The following is a 21,104-nucleotide window of genomic DNA, read 5'->3' as shown; positions in this document are numbered from 1 at the left end:
AACAATAAAATAAAAAATACGGACAAAACCAAAACAATAAACTTAACTAAACAAATCAGAACAAAATGAACAAAAAGGCACCAAATTCGGAACAAAATGAAACAAAACAAATAAAAAAAAATTTAACAGAACAAAATGAACCAAATCAAAATAATAAAAAAATAAACTAAACTAAATGGGCCAAGCCAAAACAATAAACAAAACAAAATGAAGGAATCATTTTCCAGGACACATTGAGGGCACTAAAGGACAGTCAGTGATTAACGGGGTTCAAATCTGTAATTCCACACAGGACAAATTTCACATACAGGAGCAAGAAATCTATGGCCTTTGCAAAAAAAAAAAAAAAAAAAAAAAAAAAACAGCAAGTCATTCGAGCTGGGCAAATTCCCCACAAACACTCCTGAGTCAAGATTGTCGTTCATCATCATTCATTATAACTTAATAATCACAAACAGTAGCTCTAGACCTCCACAACCAAATATTCACATAGGAGAAAGAAATTGCACTTGAAACGAAAGTAAAACCAGCCTCATCTCTAGCTTTTTGTTTCTCCATCCGTGTGTTTATGCGCGTGTGTAAAATGTCCATACTTGAGTCTTGGTGCTCAGGACGGGGTCAGTCCAGGGCTGGTCATGTCTGTTGTTGGACTGGCCAGATACTCGCTGGACTTCAGACTGGCCAGAGATTTGTAACTCGCCATTGAGGTCAAAGATCCACACAAACCCCTCAGAGATGGGGTGTCCTCTTTCCCTGCGGAAACACAGGGTAGGAGAGTGAGGAGACAATGCTAATATCATTTCACAAGCCTGATGCCATTACAGGGACACAAAGCATTGCAGCAGACACAACATCTGAGGAACATTTGCAGGGAATTTGTAACACCAGACCACAAAAGCAGGGGCAGTTCACACAGTTTACTGAAGGGCAGTTTATATTTTATATATGTTATTAATAGCCTATTTAAGTTTTAAGGTGGTTTTTAGCCTATTTTTTTTCAGTGCATGCATTGATAGCTCCTTCAAATACACAGAATATACATACTTGTCTTATTTGTGTTTAATTCGATACAATGATAAACACGGACATGCGCATTTTTTAGAAAATACCCTATTTATTTCATTTAAAAATATGTTAGGCCTATATTTATTTATATAGACTATTAAAATATTATTTATTTATTTATTTAAACTAGCCTACAGTAAGTCGCAGGTCAAATAGGCTATTTAATATTAGAACAATAGGCTATTGCCGACTCGCCGCAGCCATGTCTATAATAAAACTCTTATCAGAAAACAGTGAACACATATGCTAAGAGCAACATTGTGTTAGGGTGCTTTCACACCTACACTTTTGTTTCGGAACGTGTCTCGTTTGCCCAGTTAGCGCGGTTCGATTGGCATATGTGAAGAGGGCAATCGCGCTCTATTCCGCGTCAAAGTAATTGCTCCAAGATCGCTTGAATGAGGTGGTCTCGGCTCGATTGAAACGAACCCTGGAGCGGTTCGATTGCAGTGAGAAAGCGATCCGATCCGAGCGCGGTTATATCACAGTGTTTTATGGATATGTAATAGGCTTACGGCTATATGAAGAGAGAATTATGAGTAGGGCGGGAAGTTTCGCGAGTCTCCGGATGCCCGCAAACGAGTGATGATCTCGCGTCTCCCTCCCGGTCCTCAAATAGGCATCGTCACGCACCCTTCTCACCCCTCCCCACCGCATCTCTCCTCAGACACGTCGCGCGCTCGCGCACCTTGTCAATCACCCCCAAACCACCACCTCTCCTGACAGCTGAGCGGGACTCAGCAAAATAAACCCTGACACTCTGACCAATGTGAGGAGAGTTCACTCGCACGTGACTTGTTTTATCTCTTTTGGTCCGATTGGAAACTTTGCAGTGTGAAAGCGAACCGCTCCAAGAGCAAAGAGCAACAATGTAACATTTGTAATCTCTGTTTCGGAACAACTGAATCGATTCACAGGTGTGAAAGCACCTTTAGATCTTAGCAAATACAAATGTGACACTGTTCATGATTAATTTTGTGATTGATTAGACCTGAAGCCGCACCGTGCTTACTAAACAAAGCATTGGAAAACTTCACCGCATAGAAACATCATGTGCGGGTGCAAGTCCTCTATCCGCCTCCCGTCTGAAAGGACCGTAACGCATCCTTGTTTCTTCCGTGCCTAGATAAATATCATTTCATTTGCTTTCATCCATGTGTATTATATCCATTTTGCGGCAGACCCGTGGGCCGAGGATAACGGCATGAACCCGAAGTCATCATCAAATCCTATCCCATCGCACTGTTGCATTGAGTCTTGTTTGATATCATTTTGGTATCAGCACCTATTTAGCTGTAAGAGTTCATATTTGCAGATTTGCATTGATTTGAATTATTATCCATATCAAAGGTAATGCAAATACAGTACGTTATTAAATAAGTTTTAAAAAACAGCCAAAAGGTTAAAAAATATGTTTAGATATGGTTAAATATATTAATAAAAGTATTATACGTAACACTGCTGCGCCCCCATGTGATAGTATCGTGTATCGCGATCTCACAGGGGGACGATATGGCGATCTGAAAATTTCGTATATCGCCCAACCCTATTTTAGACACAGTGCTGCTCATCACTGTCAGTTCCAAACCAGTGGACCAATCAGAAGAACTCAGAGGCGGGGTAATTGTCGCAAGTTTCTGTTTACAGGCACACTGTAGGTTCTAATACAAACATGTGAATTAAATGTATGCACAAAACTGCAATATTGCATTAAAGACATGCAAATAAAGCAGCACCCAATGAGTCAAAGAGAACAAAATCGTCACTTGCTGATTAGCTAGTGCAAAATAAAAAATAAAAATAAAATAAAACCGGAGCTTGCGGCTGTAGGAAAAGCTGCATGAATCTTTATTTAATAAATGACTTGTGCCTCCGCAGACAATGCCGAAACGCAGTAAGCGAGTGGTGGCGTTTGAAGGCGTGAGACACGGAGTGCAGATGCTCTTGACAATTCTGGAGGTAATTATTAATGTAACAACACCAATACTATAATGGTTCAGGCGTAAGAGCTGAAGATGTTTGCCCAAACCTGAAGGAACCCAACAGGTTCAGACTTAATTTCTATCATTTTAGATAGGGTTGGGCCAGGCTCATTCTTGCGCTCCGGCTTGTGTGGTTAATGAACAATCATTTGTTACAACATTAAAACCCATCCGTGCGAAGGAGAAGTCAAACCGAGTAAATTTTGCAGAGTGGGAAAATGTACAGCAAGCTGACAGGGGAAATGACGAGGTCACCAGCTACATTGAAACCGCTGTCATGGAAAATGACATGGATGTTCTTGGCTGGTGGGAGATGAAAAAACAATCCCACCCAAAACTTGCAAAATTAGCCAGATCAGTACTATGCATCCAGGCCAGCAGCAGCATTTGTGAAAGGGTGTATAGTGCTGCTGGACGCACCATCCTGAGCGCAGGACCATCTACAGTGGATTCAATAATGTTTCTCCTCAAAAACATGTAGCCTAATCTTGGTTAATTAAAGGATTTTCAAATTATAACTAAATATTAAATAAAAATGCATATTATAGTCAGAATATATAGGCTATTGTTGCCATTATTCTTTTAATATTCAGCTTCACCGTCGCCTTAAGGCCGGATTGTGAAGAGAAGTGGCGAAACAAATCCCGCAGAGCCTTTATCTTAATTTCGTTATTGAAAAATACCCGTCATCATTTATAATTTATTTTAATTCAATTTGTTAGGAAAGATTTATTTTTATGGGTGTGTTGGCCAATTTAGAGTGCTGAGATGTTACAGTGGACTTATTTTATTTCTTTGTTCCAACTTCTAAGTGTCCTATACGTTTGTTATGAATAAATTATGATAAAACACATAAACAACTCATTCTTTAAAAAAGGCAAAAGAGCTGTGTGCATGTACACATTTAAATAATGTCAGGCTGTAAACGGGTTTAGGCTTTTGAAAAGCTGTCAATCAAAATACTTGTTAAGCTCGGGCGGATTTCTGTCGGGCTCAGGCCCAATCAGGCCTAACTTTTATGGCTCGATTACAGCTCTATAAGGTATTTTAGAATGACCAAAATAACAATTGAGATATTTTACAATGCGGTCAGCCTGCTGGTTTGTCCATTCACATTTTTATCATCATGTGATCTCTTACAACAAAATCACATGGCTTTTTTAAAGCGCGTACTGGAATTTGTTCACTAAAATGCGCATTTTAAAAGACTATTAAAAATGTAAAAATTTACATTTTAAAAAATGACAAATTATTTGTATTTATACATTATTACATAACTGTATTTAAATATGCTAATTTTACTTTTTACTGCAGTGCAAACTACATTAATCATTACAATAATTAAAATGTAGTTAAATAATTTAAATTGCTTTCGAATTTATTAATGTTTTAATATATTTTGGTAGAACTTTAGTTTAGGTCACTATTCACGGCATTAACAAACCATTAACTAACACTACCAATCCTACTAATAAAACTACTAATTAGCTGTTTATTAATAGTTAGTAAGGTAGAAGATGGTATTAGGTTTTGGGTAGGATTAGGGATGCATCTACTAATGAGTTCGTATCCTAGGTAATAAGCCAGTAGTTAATATCATGATTTGTTACCTAAACTAGTGTTTTGTGGGGTGTTTTCAAGAGTTTCACCCAAACAGCAATACTGAGAGAATACTGTTCTCTTCCCTCAGGTGGTGTAATGACATAATGAAGTGACATCATCTATAACAGAGCTTGTTATCAGACAGTGACGTCATTATAGTTGACTCGCACGCACGCATGCACGCACGCACGCACGCATGCACGCACACACACACACACACACACTCACACTCACACCCACACACACACACACACACACACACACACACACACACACACACACACACACACACACACACAACAGACCTTCTCTGTGCCAGTGTGCAAGTCCTGCTTTGCTGTCCAGACTGTGTGTGTTGAGTTGTACAGGATCCAGAGATGTTTGAGAGAGACTCATATCTGCAGAAAGCTGCTCCAGACTCGGGAAACTCTTCCTACACACACAAAAAACCCATTAACGTTAAAAATTATGATAACAATTTACAATAAAGTTAACCTTAATTAAATCATTAACTAAAAAATGCATTTTTATGAATTACAGTATTTATTAATCTTTTGATAATTATCCTTGTTAAAAATGCAAATGTTGGCTCAAATGTTTTGCATCTTTTTACTTGACATGGCTTTAAATATGTATTATTAAATGACTTTGATTATCAAAAATGCTTTAGAAAGGTTTTGTCACTGTTCGTTCAAATTTTAGCAATTTTTAAATGTATTTTTGAAAAATATATGACTTTATCCAATTTAAACAGAAACAAATATTTAAATCAGTCCCAATTCACTGTTAGTAAGTTGTAAAGTAGTAATGCCATTAGTAAAATTTTAAAGAAAAGTATTATGTAAATTATATATATGCGTTTATGCTTATTTACTAAAGTTGAAATGATTAGTCAGCATTAAAAAATACTCTTGTTTTTGAGTTTTCATTTTTATCACGTGACCTAATGTGAAGGCCTGCAATATAATTAATTGTTGAAATAAATGATTATAATAAAAATTTGTACAGTCAAAATAATTAGCCCTCCCGTAAATTTTTAAATGCTTTATTTTGGCTAGAATTAAAGCAGTTTTCACTTTTTTAAGCTATTTTAAGGTCAACATTATCAGCCCCCTTTAGGATTGTCAACGGAACAAACTATTATAATACAACGACTTGCCTAATTACCCCAGCTTGCCTAATTAATCTAGTTAAGCCTTTGAATGTTACTTTAAGCTGAATACTAGTATCTTGAAAAATATCATGTACTGTCATCATGGCAAAGAAAAAAAGAAATCAGTTACACTGCATCTGGAAAGTATTCATAGCGCTTAACTTTTTCCACATTTTTTTTTTATGTTACAGCCTTATTCCAAAATGGATTACATTTATTAATTTCCTCAAGGTTTTACACATAATACTCCATAATGACAATGCGAAAAAATATTTTTGGAAGTTGTTGCGACGGTGTACAGCCACTTTCAGATCTCTCCTGAGATGCTCAATAGGATTTAGGTCTGGGCTCTGGCTGGGCCACTCAAGGACATTCACCGAGTTGTTGTGAAGCCGCTCCATTGATATTTTGGCGGTGTGTTTTGGGTCATTGTCCTGCTGGAAGATGAACCATCACCCCAGTCTGAGGCCAAGAGCAGTCTGAAGCAGGTTTTCATTCAGGATGTCTCTGTACATTGCTTAATTCATCCTGATGGGGTTCCTGATGGGGGTGGGGGGGGGGGGGGGGGGGGGGGGGCTAATAACTCTGACTTAACTGTATTTGACATAATTTTCATAATAAAAATCCAACAAAAATTAACACCAAAAAATAAAGTTCAAAATAACATCCCAGTGTATATTTAAGTGAGAAACAGCACTGAAGTTTGGTTTACGATTCGATCAGCCCATTTAATATAAGCCTCTGCAGCAGATTATCAATACATGAGAGCGATGGCTGTGGGAAGTGTGCCAGTGCTGTAATGTGATTTGAGAGCTGCGGACGCGAGCTAAAACTAGAGCCAGAGAGCCTTGGCTTCCTGAATCATTCGCTGACCATGAAGAACTTGACTGCAATCCAATATTAGATGAGTTGTGTTGTGAAGCTGCATGTATGAAGCACATACTCTTCCCATGGGCCTGTGCGTTTTCTGTACAGGAGCGTATCGAGAGCCACGGCATTGCCATCCAGAGCTCCAGGTGAAGGCCACTGGTTTGTCAGGTGCGAGGTGAGCTCCTGTCTGGAGCGGAGGTCATGGTTCTTCAACACCGTCCTGGAGGAACAAACAAGCATAAATCAAATCTCACAACTTTCTGTTTTATTGGAATATTGTAGTATTTATTGTATTGTGATTTACTTATTTAAAGGTGCTGTATGGCCGTTTCTAGACACATCTAAAGCACACATGTACCATTATGCATTTGCAGATGATTAAGAAACATGCTAAGTGAACAAACTTGTTTGTCTGAAAAAGCTAAAGTTAGTTATTCTCCTTTTAAAAATGTGCATTTACGTGTCGGAACATCCGTCTTTGTGTTTGGCCTCTATAACCCACCCACTACCAGTTTACCCAATTATAATTTGGCACTCCGGGTGGACTTGGTGGAAAACAGTGTATTTCATTTCAGATTTGAAGGCTGCCTCAATATATGTGGCTTGATATTACCTTTTTTGATCACCTGTACCTGTGGCTAGTAGTTTTTTCAACATTACTAGCCACTCACCATTTTTCTGGTACCGGCCGGTGGATCAATTGGTACCGTGCCGCACAAGAAATCATTAATTACTTCTGTTTTATGTATTATCTGAGTCTGAACAATCTTTTATTTTGAAAAGTCTTTTATTTTGAAAAATGACCATATGCTTTCGGTTACATCTCGGCCACTTGAGTGCCCAAGTTTAACCCACAAGCTGCAAAATGACTAAGAAACAGGCGTCTATGGAAAGTTTCTTTGCTAAGGGGAAAAGGCCCGGTGAAGGACCCACAAACTGCCAAGGAATAAATCCACAACCCATTTGTCAACAAATCAGGTAAATCCACCATAGCTGTGCAGGAAGATCAACTGCTGGAGATTGCAAATGATGGCGGCTTTTTAGGGGCCGTGCGCATCTCGCTTGTCTAGTGTTTGCGCAAGTTTGTTATTTCCAATGGAGGCGTGCGGCTTGCGCGCGCAAGCGGCGTGATACGCTCTTGCATTCCAGGCGCACCCACTTGAATGTATACCGCAAGCCCACCGCGAGTCACATGACAAGAACTGACCGATTAGCTTCAGCTTGTCTGAGATAATTAGTCTACAGAAATACCAAAATGTGTATACATTTCAGTTTTTCGGTAGACTAGAGCCCAATCCCAGTTGTATTTTTGTACCCCTTCCCCATGGCCCTTAAAACAGTGTGAAGGGGAAGGGCTTCAAAATTTACCCCTAAAAATTGGGACAGCACTACAGCACCTGCATCGTGATCTCTTGCTTCATATGAGATCAGATGATCGCGACTGCTGTAGTTATTCCAGTTGTGTTATTTTTTTATATTTATCTTCAGCAAATCACTGAAGGCATATATTATATTATAATAACGATCTAATGTGGCGATAAGCTCCTAACTGTACTGTGCATTTACACAGTGGCCATTTCTTCTATGCAGACACACCAAAAAGAACACTAACATTATAGAAGACACTGTAAAAAGCCCATTCCCAGCCACTAGACATTACTGACAGGGTATTCGAATGTCTTCGAGTGTCAGAATGTTGTGATACAGGAGATTTTATTATGGATTGTGGTGCGCGAATTTAGCTGTTTTTATTTTAGGCTTTTTTTTTTTTAAAGCATGATGGTGAAACACAAACGCCCTTATGAACGTATTAAAACATGTGTTTGTGTGTTGTAAAAATTCGTAATGATGACTGTAGCGAGGGGGCGTGGCCGAGAGCCATGGGAACGGAGTGAGGCCACCGCGTATGTGTATACACCTGCGGTGCGTACCTGCCTCGAATCCCACGGAAGGAGCTCTGGACAATAAAAGGAGGAACGATGGCAGAGGAAGCCGAGACAGGACCGGGCTCGGGCATTTTACCTTTGCTTTTAGTTTGACGGCAGTCTCCGTGAGGAGCTGCCGTCCGTTTGTTTTGGTTTAGATCACTGTTATTAATAAATCATTTAAAAAAACTCCGTCAGTTCTCCGCCTCCTTCTTCCCGGCGGCCAAAGGTGCCGTGAACTTTATTACAATGACAAAAAAATATTAATTTGTGGATCTCCTTACTTCCAGGAGCAGCGTTCCTGCTATTGTGGCTGGTGTATTCTGGGAAATCTTTTTTACCCCTTGGTTTCGAGTGTCGTCCTGAAAAATCTTCGTTCGAAGAGGTATCTAACCCTTGCCCTTAGCCCAACACCTTCAAGCTAAAGAGAATTAAGACACCAAGGGGAAGGGCTAAGGGGTAGAATTGGGACTGAGTCCATTTTAAAGAGGACCGTTTCTTTTTGGAACTTTTAAACTGTGCGCAAAAGCCCTCGTCACAGTGAGTGAAGATAGCCCGTGTCTCATTGCGTGCGTGATTATCCTCTCATTCGGTATTTATCGGCTTTCTTTTGCTCACGCGAACACAGTTATTTTTGTCATCTCTCACGCTGACCCTAAACTCTGCTTTTTAAGAAAACTACAATTTAAAAATGAACTACAACCATCCAAAGTGTCTAGTGTGAGTGGCTCTCTAACATGCCACAGTTAAAATCTATCCGCATTTGGTGGGTTGGCGGGTGCTAATGTCAAGCCCTATATGTGGATATAATATATACTAAAGCAACAAGTGAGTGTAAAAAACAGTGCCACCATGTGCATGTGGGTATTTTTGCTTTTAATTAAGCATCAAAAAAAGCATTAGACCACCCCTTTAAGCTGCAGTCTAAAATAAAATAAAAAAATTCACCATCCTGGTTTGGATGGCAGTTGTTTGCAGAATATTTCATTTTTTACACAAATGTATCTGTTACGTTTAATGACTTTAATTTTCACAAATTTATTTGAGGCATTAAAGAAGACACTTGTGTTTGATATGCTTTCTATTTAAATAAAACCACTTTTGTGGACACAAAAATCAGACCCACGTTACAATATGAAAAATAAATAAAATAAAAATGCTGCAGTTCGGGTCTTATGCTGACTTTAACATTTAAAAACACTGCACAAAGTGTAAACACAGCCTAAAAAAAACGTTTGAGAATCAGCAATGCTTGTCCAAATATTTTACCTCCTATCACACAACCACCTGCCCAAATCTCCAAAATCAATTTTCATTGACAAGTCCCTGACCGTGCCCCAACATGCACAGCACAACATTCTGCGCCAAATATTCCCTTTAACTTCAGCAGCTGGACTTGAAAACTGTCCACTCAAGTGAAAAATCACTCTTAGCGGTGTGCAAACACTCTCGGCCCTCAGTATTGATTCATCCAGATGGTTCACTGCAGATGATACTAGGAAACACAAACAGCTTCACATGGACAGAGACACACTTGTATCTGCATTTGTAAACAACATATATACAAGTGTGCACTTTGGGTTGTTGGAACCAAGAAACTATTGCCTTGTGGCTGCCAAACTCTGCAAATATACTTCATATGATTATCGAGTTAAACACCTCAAACCATACATTGACATTAGCAAGATCTCCCCGGATAAGACTAGATAATCAGAATTCAACACCAACTAGCATACTGATTATCCTATGAAATCATTCAAATGTGAAGATTTGGTGTGCTAAACAACATTTTTTATAATTATAGTTGATTATTCAGTTTTTCATGGCACACTATACTACACAAAAGTATGGGTAAAAAAGATTTAAATTAATTGATTGGTTACTTCAATAATGGCCCGTTTCCACTTGGTGATACGGTACGGTATGACAGTGGTTCTCTCGAGGGGTCGCGGGACAATGAAGGGGGGTTGCCTGGTGATTTCCAAAAATCTATTTATTTTTATTAAACCATTAGAATTATCATATTTTATCCATAACTATACTGAAAAGAAAAAAAATAGTCATCTATAGTTACTATGTACTATATAGTTACCATAGTAGCTTCTAGTTACTAGTTCTATTAGATTGCGACCCCTGGGGAAATTACATTATGTTAAAGACAGCAATAGCGTCAGATGTAGCAGATTGATTTTATAACACTAGGTTAAGCTTTCTGCCACATTTACAGCACTGACATACATAAAAAAAATTAAACGAAGAATAGACTTGGGTCTATTGGTGTGTGTGCGCCATTACTGGCAAGGTTTCTGTATTTATAACACCTCAGAGGATATTTTGGTTGTCGCAAGTCACTGGCATTGTTATTTCGGGGGTCAAGGGCTGAAAAGTTTGGGAACCCCTGCGGTCCCCTTTTATGGCCGTTTCCACTGTCAAAAGATTCCAGACGAGCAGCTGAATACTATTGGTTTACAGAGATATGTCACTGTCTTGTGCACAAGCCAGGAAAATCAAATGAAAGGAATCGTCATTTTTATATACACAGCCGAAACACCGTAACAACACAGACATACAATAATGTACCATGATTGACCCAAGCTCAAACAAACCTTGTCGCCGTCTTGATGAACAGCCACAAAGCCAAGAAGAAGAGCAGAATCTACCCTGCGTCCTGTTGTTGTTTATAAGGTCGTCTAAAGTGCGAGCATTTTTGCTTTGTTGAGAGAGCTCGCGTGCATGTCTATAATTGAAATAATGAACTTATTGAGCTGATGATAATAACATGGGCGTGATTATATTAAAGTGCTTCTGACATCCTTTCAGAAACGGACAAACCCAAGAGTGAAGAGCAAAAAAACAGCGAATGATTCTTTCAGCAGCCTAAAACATAAACAAACTGCCATGTTTAATTTTTATCATCACCTTTTACATTTCCTCGAGCGACAATGACGTCGGCTGAAACTATCTGTCATACACCATACAACCATTGGTACACTTTTGGCAGTAGAAACACAAGCCTGATAAAGGTGACCCGTACCAACCTGTACCATACAGTACCACTCAGTGGAAACGGGTCATACTGCATTAATAAATTATAAATACTAAAAGGTGAAAGAAAATGCATGTAAATTATATAAGAAATATTATTGTATAGTAAAAATAGTTATTGTTATATAGAATATACTATTCTGTTCTTTCTATTCTATTCTGTAATAGTTAAAAACAAGGTGTGACATGGTGGCTCAGCAGCTAGTACTGTCGCCTCATAGCAAGAAGGTCGCTGGTTCGAGTCCCGGCTGGGTCAGTTGGCATTTCTGTCTGGAGTTCGCATGTTCTCCCCATGTTGGTGTGGGTTTCCTGTGGGTGCTTCGGTTTCCCCCAGAGTCTAAAGATATGCACTATAGGTGAATTAAAAAAAATAAAATGGCCGTAGTGTTCGAGTGTAAAGGAGTGTGTATGGATGTTTCCCAGCACTGAGTTGTGGCTGGAAAGGCACATTGTGTAAAACATGTGCTGGATAAGTTGGTGGTTCATTCCGCTGTGACGACGCCTGATTAATAAAGAGACTAAGCCGAAAAGAAAATGAATAAATGAATATTTAAAAATAATTGTGCTTGTAATGCAATTACAATTCTATATTTTAGTAATACAAATCTGGAATAAAATCTACTATTAAAAACTACAGAAAATAATGTTAAGGTTGAGTGTCTGTATTAGTGTGTAGAGTGGCTGTAATAATAATAATAACAAGTAAATATATATAAAAAAAAAAAAGAATATTAACATGATTTCTGGAGTATCATAGGACATTGAACATCGGACACTGGATTTAATAATTTTTAAAAATTGTATTACAACAGAAAGCCTTTTAATTTATGATAATATTTCAATTTTACTAATTCCAAAATGTTGACAGGTTTAATAGTTAGAGATTTACTTTCTTTAAGTAAATTTACAATTTTGTGGGGTGTAAGAAATGGGTTATTTTTTTGTTTCTTTCCTGTTTCACTTAACGATCAACCAAATAACCAGAGAAGGGTCTTATAAACTTAAGACTAACTTCACACCTTTCTCCAAATTTCAGGAGGGTAAAATATTGACCCTCAAGCATGACCAAATGACCAGAAAAGGCTCTCATGACCTTAAGGTTAACCTTCAAATTTCAAGAGGTATAATATTCACTGTATGATAATCATGCTGCCTCTACAAACCTCAAATTTGTGCTTTGCAATTAGAAATAATCCACACCTAGTTGAAAAAGAGAGAGAGCGGGCCTGATCAACTTACTCTTTCCTCTTACCTAACTGGCCAACCTTTGGCCAGCACCCAAATTCTGACTATGAAGGTGAGGGTTTCTTGCTAAAACATTGGAAGCTCAGCCGTGGGATAAGTGCACATTGCCCACCATTTTCAAACACACGTGTTGGTTTTCCAATGTGACTCCAACGGGCTCTCCAGTCTTTGAAGAGGAAAATAAAGGCACATCTCTGAGGTTGTATATATACGTATATCAAATTGCTTGGGGTTTCATTATCTGTCATTTATTCCTGTAATCCTTATTACTTATCTATATTTCGCATTATAAGCCTTTTATGCAGTTTTCTCGTATTTCGGTTAATGATGTTCATGAGTATGATTCATGATTATTGACTATTATTTTGATAATAGTCAATAATTATTTTGATAATGCTGATTCCAGCTGTGTGTACCAGCAATAAACAGATGTTTTGCTTGATTAGTATGGTGTATGGACCGTTATTGGTGCCTCCTCTTGTTGATTAACTCCACACTTGTCTCAGTTGCATAAACACAAACAATACTAAAACCTTCTTGGTATACTGAAACATTTTACATACTAAAATTGGGGGCATACTAAAACATGGGGAAACGATACTAACCCATATTTATGTATACATATACCCTTATCTAGCCAATTGCTTGTTAATTGTTGTATAATTAGGTTGCATAATTTATTCAAACACGAAAACTCTGTCATTTTCCAACCGCTTGTTATTTTTGCAACTATAAAAATCAATGGTTACCATTAAATTTCTGGTTAACCAACATTCTTCAAAATATCTTCTTTAGTGTTCATCTAAAGAATCAAGATTAGGAACAACAACAAATTAAATTGTTGGTCTCTTAAATACTTGACACATTGTTCACAACACAATCAGTTTAATATACAAGAACAATAGCCAAAAAAAAAGTCACAAAACAATCAGATTCTTTGTCCTGCCATCAGTCTCTCTTACACTCCTCCCTTCCATCTGATTCCATCCTCTCTCCGCTTACATGCTGCAATAATCTATTAAGTTATTTGCGTCAGTCTCTATAGAAACCCGGCTCTGGTTCAGCTTGTGACGTCTCTCCAGAGCTCAGCTGAACCGTGAACTCCAGCTGTCTGACAGAATGAGCCGAGAAACGCATTCAGACATCATCCGCACTGACACTCGCAAAACGCTGAAGATTAACCGCTCTTCAAAATAGATGAGCAGCATAATATCTGCATGATAAATGAGAGCACGCTGCAAAAAATCTCTTTAAGGCGAGACAAACCTTTCGTCTTCTGCAACGGCACATTTATATGAACATGAATCATGCATACATAAGCAAATTTAATAAAGAGCTGTGCCACTTTTGCATGCAGGAATTTAGCACAAAATCCATAATCATATTCAGCAACCAACCACAATTCATTTTATCCCTCTCAAGGCAGGCGTTGCAGATTTGCAACAATTAAAAATTAACTACTTTATTACTCCAGATACATATTTTATGAGTTTTTTTACTCAGAAGTACCACTTCAGGACTTGCAGGAGATTGTCAATTAGCAAAAACAGTTTCCCCACTTGCACACCAGATGACACAAAAGACAAAAACTGTTTCTTGGAGTACCACATGACAAAGTGACTTGGAAACATGACCTACTCAAAGAGGATTTGAGATATTGGATTGGGATCCCATATTGGTTTTGTTGTTGTTCTCCCACTGAAAAGCAATTTGTTACATTGTTTGAAAAGTTGTATATAAAAAGTTATTGTTCATATCATATTCAGTCGTCAGTGTCTAATTACCACACTGGGCCAATGTGGCAAATCTGCAACATCCCAGAATGCCTTGCATGTGAAGGTCTCTCTAAAAAAAGTCAGGATTCTATTTTACTACCCCATATGACTATTTTCCCCAAATATCAGATTTTTCCTGTTTCTAAAACTTAATTTGAGCCTGAATTATTATTGTTTGCCTTAAAGGTGCCCTAGAGTGCATCGACTCGAGGTATTTGGCTTGTGTAAGTATAAAAATTCTCCAGAAAAGTTTTATAAGCTCATTTATAAGCACAGGAATTACCCTTAGAATGAAAACATCCATTTTGACCATATTTGGAAGGGTCTAAATAAGCTCTATTCATGAGCTCTGCTTTGATTTACATAAAACGAGGAAACAATGTTTTTTTAGGCTCATGCTATATGTCATTTCCATGTACTGAACTCTTATTGTTCAGTTATGCCCTAAAAAGAAAACCTGTGTATATCTAGGAGTAGTCTAATAATAAGAGCAGTCACATCACTTCATCAGACAAAACACAGACTGATATGTTGCGCACTGTATCATTAATATGCATGCGCCAGGATGCATTTACTTAATATTTATGTGGGACGTTTATTTTGAAAATGGTAGCTGTGCATCAGGATGTAAAATGCTGGATATACGGATTGTAAATGTATTCACCTCCATTCTGAAGAGGCATACGGTGTTTAATTGTATCTTTTGGTATATTATTGTGTTTATTGTTTAACTGAATGTAACTTGGACCTAAAAAGGTATTAAACAACAGCAACATTTCTGAGCGCAGTAAAGGACAGCAAATTAAGAACAGCAATGACCAAATACGGACTGAGTGCTTACAGACAGACTTAGCGTGTGATAGAAACATCTGTACAAATTTTAAACACATTTTTAAAAACTAAAACTGAAATAGACTAATTGAAGCTAAGAAGAAAAACTTATAATAAAACAAAATCTAAAAAGCAATTAGCAAAATAAACACATTCTATTCAATACTTCTTTGCAAACTGCATTCAGCACTAATGGTTTGGGAGTGTTTATGTTCCTACCTGATTTGATTATGTTCTAGATCACAGGTGTCAAACTCAGTTCCAAAAGGGCCGCAGCTCTGCACAGTTTAGTTCCAACCCTAATTAAACACACCTGATCAAAATAATTGAGTCCTTCAGGCAGAAACTGTGCAGGGCTTCGGCCCTCCAGGAATTGAGTTTGACACCCCTGCTCTAGATTAATAGTGTCAGTGTTTGAGACTCACAGCTGATCCTGCAGCTCCAGTATGATGATCTCGAGCTGCTCTTTCTCCAGTTTGTGGCTGATCTCGGTGTCGGTGAGCCGCTGCAGGAGAGCTTTATTCTGAGAGACAGACTCAGAGAGCTGAGCTTCTCTGAGACGCACTAGCTCCTCCAGATAACCCTACAAAATCACAACAGCTCACGTCAAAGACTTTTACAGGAACATCTCATATATATGACACACAGGACTGAAGCCATCAGAACACATGACCTAAACTGCAGACTGTCAGATATTTAATATGCGAGCCTGGAACACAAAACCTTCTTATGTTGCACAGGTATATTTTGGCATTAGTGACAAATCCACTGTATGGTCAAAATTATAGATTTTTCTTTTGTGCCAAAATGCACTAGAATACTAAGTATTAAAGGTTCAGGACACCCTGGAGAACTTTTTTTATATATATTAACAGATTTGTGTGTGTTGAGCATCAGTTAAGACGATGTTAGCACCTGTCAGCTTTAATTGTGGGGAAAACTGGATAATTTTGTGCTTTTGTCAGCTAATTTCAGCTTCCGGGTTTAAAATGATTTTTGGGGCGGGATCAAAATCGGTGACGTAGCGCAGAACTGCAAGTGCAATGATGACGCGTCGGTTTCTCATTATTATTCATAGCGAGGTTTTCTTATCCTATGAGAAGAGCCGGCTGCTTAATTATTCATCAGACCTGCCAGATTTGCCAGAGTCAAGCCCGAGCTGTGAGACACAGACCGACAGTTTATGAAGTCTCATATGTGTTTGTTTCCATGATTCACGGGGTTTGTTGCATGTTTTTCCCCGCGATCTTGTCAGGGCCGATCATACAGCAAAGCTGTGTGAGTGTGTTGCTAGCATTTTTGTCGGGAGAGCAGCACGAGAATTAGAGAATGGCGGACGCTGTCTTTTATCAGGAGTTCGTTCACATTCAGACACATCACTGTGCTGCTGTGTACGCCTAAATCCTCCAGATTACCAGCAGGGCTATCTGTTAAAATAGACAGGTCAGGAGACCTGCTGCACTGAGTCTGCTGGATATGGGGATTGAGGGAGAAGTCTTTGGTAAGAGTTTACAGGAACACATTTATCTTTATAATGATATAAATTGTGGTTATGTGTATTTGAAATAACGAATAACAAATGTAGCAGGGCACTAAATCACTGTTCATTTCTTTGCATTTTAACTTTGTGAACTATAAACTCATGCGTCTCCTCAAGGTTTGTCTCATTTTGTGAGCTAACTGACATCAACAGTTGTTCGCTCCCCTTCTCCCCTGCTGGCCACGCCCACTCCTGCCCTATGCTCGCGGAGCTCCACGCCCATTAATCATGCATCTTTTGAAAAAAATCTGAAGTAGACTTTAACCGAAAGTGGGGGGTGTCATGGCCCTTTAAAGAATGTTTCATGAAAACATGTTGTTCATTTCCTACTGTAACTATATCTAAGCTAAATTTTTAATTAGTAATATAAATTCAGCGATCAGTCTATACACAACTGATCAAATGGTACAGGGTCAGTGTTTTTTATCATCATTATTAATTTTCTGTGGATATATATATATATATATATATATATATATATATATATATATATATATATATATATATATATATATATATATATATATATATATCCACAGAAAATTAATAATGATGATAAAAAACACTGACCCTGTCAGTATATGTATAAGATTATCTTATACATATATATATATATATATATATATATATATATATATATATATATATATATATATATATTTATATATATATATATATGTATGTATGTATAAGATTAATTATAAGATTAATTGCTATAAATTCTATCATTTGTACTTGCATAATATATGTATATCACCGGCCACTTTATTAGGTACAGCTGTCCAACTGTTCATTAACCCAAACTTCTAATCAGCCAATCACAGGGCCGAAACTCAATGCATTTAAGCATGGTCCAAACAATCTGCTGCAGTTCAAACCAAGCATTAGAATGGAAAAGAAAGGTGATTTAAGTGACTTTGAATGTGGCATGGTTGTTGGTACCAGACGGGCTGGTCTGAGTATTTCAGAAACTGCTGATGTACAGGGATTTTCATGCACAACCATCTCTAGGGTTTACTGAGAATGGTCCAAAAAAGAGAAAATATCCTGTGAGCAGACATTTTGTGGGAGCAAATGCCATGTTGATGCAAGACGTAAGAGGAGAATGGCCAGACTGGTTCAAGCTGATAGAAAGGCAACAGTAACTCAAATAACCACTCGTTACAACCGAGGTATACAGAAGAGCATCTCTGAACGCACAACACGTCCAACCTCGAGGCAGATGGGCTACAGCAGCAGAATACCACACCAGGTGCCACTCCTGTTAGCTAAAAACAGGAAACTGAGGCTGCAATTCACACAGGCTCACCAAAACTGGACAATAGAATATTGGAAAAACGTTGCCTGGTCTGATGAGACTCGATTTCGGCTGCGAATTTGGCGACAATAACATGAAAGCATGGATCCATCCTCCCTTGAATCAACGGTTCAGGCTTGTGGTGGTGGTGTAATGGTGTTGGGGATATTTTCTTGGCACACTTTGGGCTCATCAGTACCAATTGAGCATCGTTACAACACCACAGCCTACCTGACTATTGTTGCTGACCATGTCCATCCCTTTATGACCACAGTGTACCCATCTTCTGATGACTACTTCCAGCAGGAAATGTACCATGTCATAAAGCGCATCTCAAACCAATAGAGCACGATGGGATATGGTGGAATGGGAGATTCGCATTATGGCTGTGCAGCCGACAAATCTGCAGCAACTGCGTGATGCTATCATGTCAATATGGACCAAAATCTCTGAGGAATGTTTCCAGTACCTTGTTGAATCTTTGCCATGAAGGATTAAGGCAGTTCTGAAGTCAAAAGGAGTCATTACTAGTAAGGTGTACCTAATAAAGTGGCCGGTGAGTGTAAAAATTTGTATCACATATATATATATATATATATATATATATATATATATATATATATATATATATATATATATATATATATATATATATGACAGTTATGACTTATTTATGATAATACATGAGCCACTAAAATAGTGAATTCACACAGATTTCTAAATGCAGGATGCCTGAAAGTCACATTTCCTTTACAGCCAATGAAAGCCAAAACAGAAGGACAGGGAAGTTTACGGTGCTCTCTGGTTATACAATATGATATTTCCTTTTTTTTGCAAACAGAAGTTCAGCATTCTGCACACACAGTTCTCTCTCCACACACTCAAACAATCAGATAAGCAGTGGTCTTGACCTTCTGTTCCAGCACGACTCTGTATTTCTGCTCCAGCCTCTTGCTCTTGCTGAACCAGCTGCTCTGATCCGCCATCAGACTGGCAGCCATGTGGGATTCAGGAGTTCCTGCTTCACTGCCGCTGCTGCCCAGCGTCCTCATCTCCTCCTCATCACTGCTGATACTGTCAGAACTACAGCGCACATGTTCAATATATGAGATTTAACCATGTGCTTTACAGGGATAGTTTTTCCAAAAATTCATATTCATCATTTACATGTTTCAAACCTTTATGAGCTTCTTTCTTCTTTTGAACACATAAGAGGATATTTCGAAAAATTCTGGAAAGCTGTAACCATTGACTTTCATAGTGTTTGTTTATCCTACTATGGACAAACTTACAGGTTTTCAGCCTTCTTTAAAATATTAACTTCTTTGTGTTCAACAGAAGAAAGAAGCTTATAAAGGTTTTGGGGTGAACTATCTCTTGATATCGCTTGATATTTAATAACATATTTTCAATATAACATCATACAATATATTACATGCCTTTATGTAGCACTCTTATATGAAATGGATTAAGTGAAAGATAATTACCATGACACAGACTACATGTTGTTAGAAAATACAGAAAATTATGAACTGCAATTCTTCTATTCGAATGTTCATGTTATTCTTTAAAAGGCACCTATTTTACCCCTTTTGCAAGATGTAAGATAAGCCTTTGGTGTCTCCAGAATGTGCAAGTGAAGTTTCAGCTCAAAATACCCATAAGATTATTTATTATAGTCTCCAGAATCTGCCAATTTTGCTGTACAGTGTAGCGGTTTTTGTAGCCTGTGGCTTTAAATGCAAATGAGCTGCTTCTCCCCGCCCATCGTTCTCACATGCATGTCTGTTTCTCATCACAAGTTATTTCAGATAAACAGCACAGTGACAGAGACAGACTTGGATGAAGCTGAAATACAGCTCATTAGTCAAAAATTGCCGTTTGCAGTACACACACACACACACACACACACACACACACACACACACACACACATATTAGCATTTACTGACAGCATGCGGCCAAGGTGATTATATCGGTTAAGAATTAGATCGCGTTTTTTGGTCTTTATTACAAACATGCCCTGTTTTAAAAATGTTTTAAACTTATAAAAATCACAGAGAGTTGTAACAAATGTTTTAATGGCAGTTTATTTGCAAAAAAATGTTGTGGACATGTGTATACACAGGCACATGCAGAGACATTCCAAGAGGCATGTGTACGATGAAACACTTGAAGAGGGGGGAGAATGGTTGTTGGGTGGAGCGAGGGCACTTCAGATCATTTTGGAAGGGCACTTTCTATCCATGACGAAAAAGGGCATGTGCGCTGCACAGGTTGAGCCCTATGTGTGCACGTGCCTGTGTATACATGATATTATTGAAACATGGTGCCTATCAATCAATGGTGGGTTTAACATGGGTTTTTTATTTCTCTTTGCTATTTGGGCTTATTGGAACCTAATTAGAATAAAACCTAAGTATCATCTTTTGATAAGATGTACTTATTGAGAAAAATGATGTCCATATATGTGGACTCGCGGTCCGAATTTACACAAAACACTTTTTTCCTGACTGTTTTTTAATGCATTGATGACATATTATTTTTTTAACATGTTTTGACTATCACAGGGTAAAAACACTTTTTTTTTTGCCCATTTTGAACAGTTAAAAATAGTGTTTGGGACATTTCTTATGCTGCAAAACAGTTGCAGGATGACTGTATGTTTGTAACAAAATATAAAACATTCAAAGTATTTTAAATAGAAAGAAAATTCACTAAATAAAAGTGAATTGTTGTGATTATATCACTCCAATATGACTGTGGACACACTG

At 38.0% G+C, this 21,104-nt stretch overlaps 1 protein-coding gene across 1 annotated transcript in view; it reads right to left on the bottom strand.

Moving 5' to 3' along the window:
* Positions 1 to 266: 266 nt before the first annotated feature.
* rundc3b (RUN domain containing 3b) overlaps positions 267 to 21,104 on the bottom strand; it is a 40,335-nt gene continuing 19,497 nt past the window's right edge. Inside the window, 5 exon segments of the mRNA NM_001007416.1 lie at positions 267 to 753; positions 4,955 to 5,082; positions 6,746 to 6,892; positions 15,919 to 16,076; positions 19,242 to 19,413. Of these exon segments, the coding sequence (NP_001007417.1) occupies positions 608 to 753; positions 4,955 to 5,082; positions 6,746 to 6,892; positions 15,919 to 16,076; positions 19,242 to 19,413 (751 nt within the window). The 3' untranslated portion in view covers positions 267 to 607.

The sequence above is a fragment of the Danio rerio genome, chromosome 16 (genome assembly GCF_049306965.1).
Source record: "Danio rerio strain Tuebingen ecotype United States chromosome 16, GRCz12tu, whole genome shotgun sequence".
Taxonomy (NCBI): domain Eukaryota; kingdom Metazoa; phylum Chordata; class Actinopteri; order Cypriniformes; family Danionidae; genus Danio; species Danio rerio.
The sequence above is the reverse complement of the archived record's forward strand: the minus strand, read 5'-3'. Positions and strand labels throughout refer to the sequence as shown.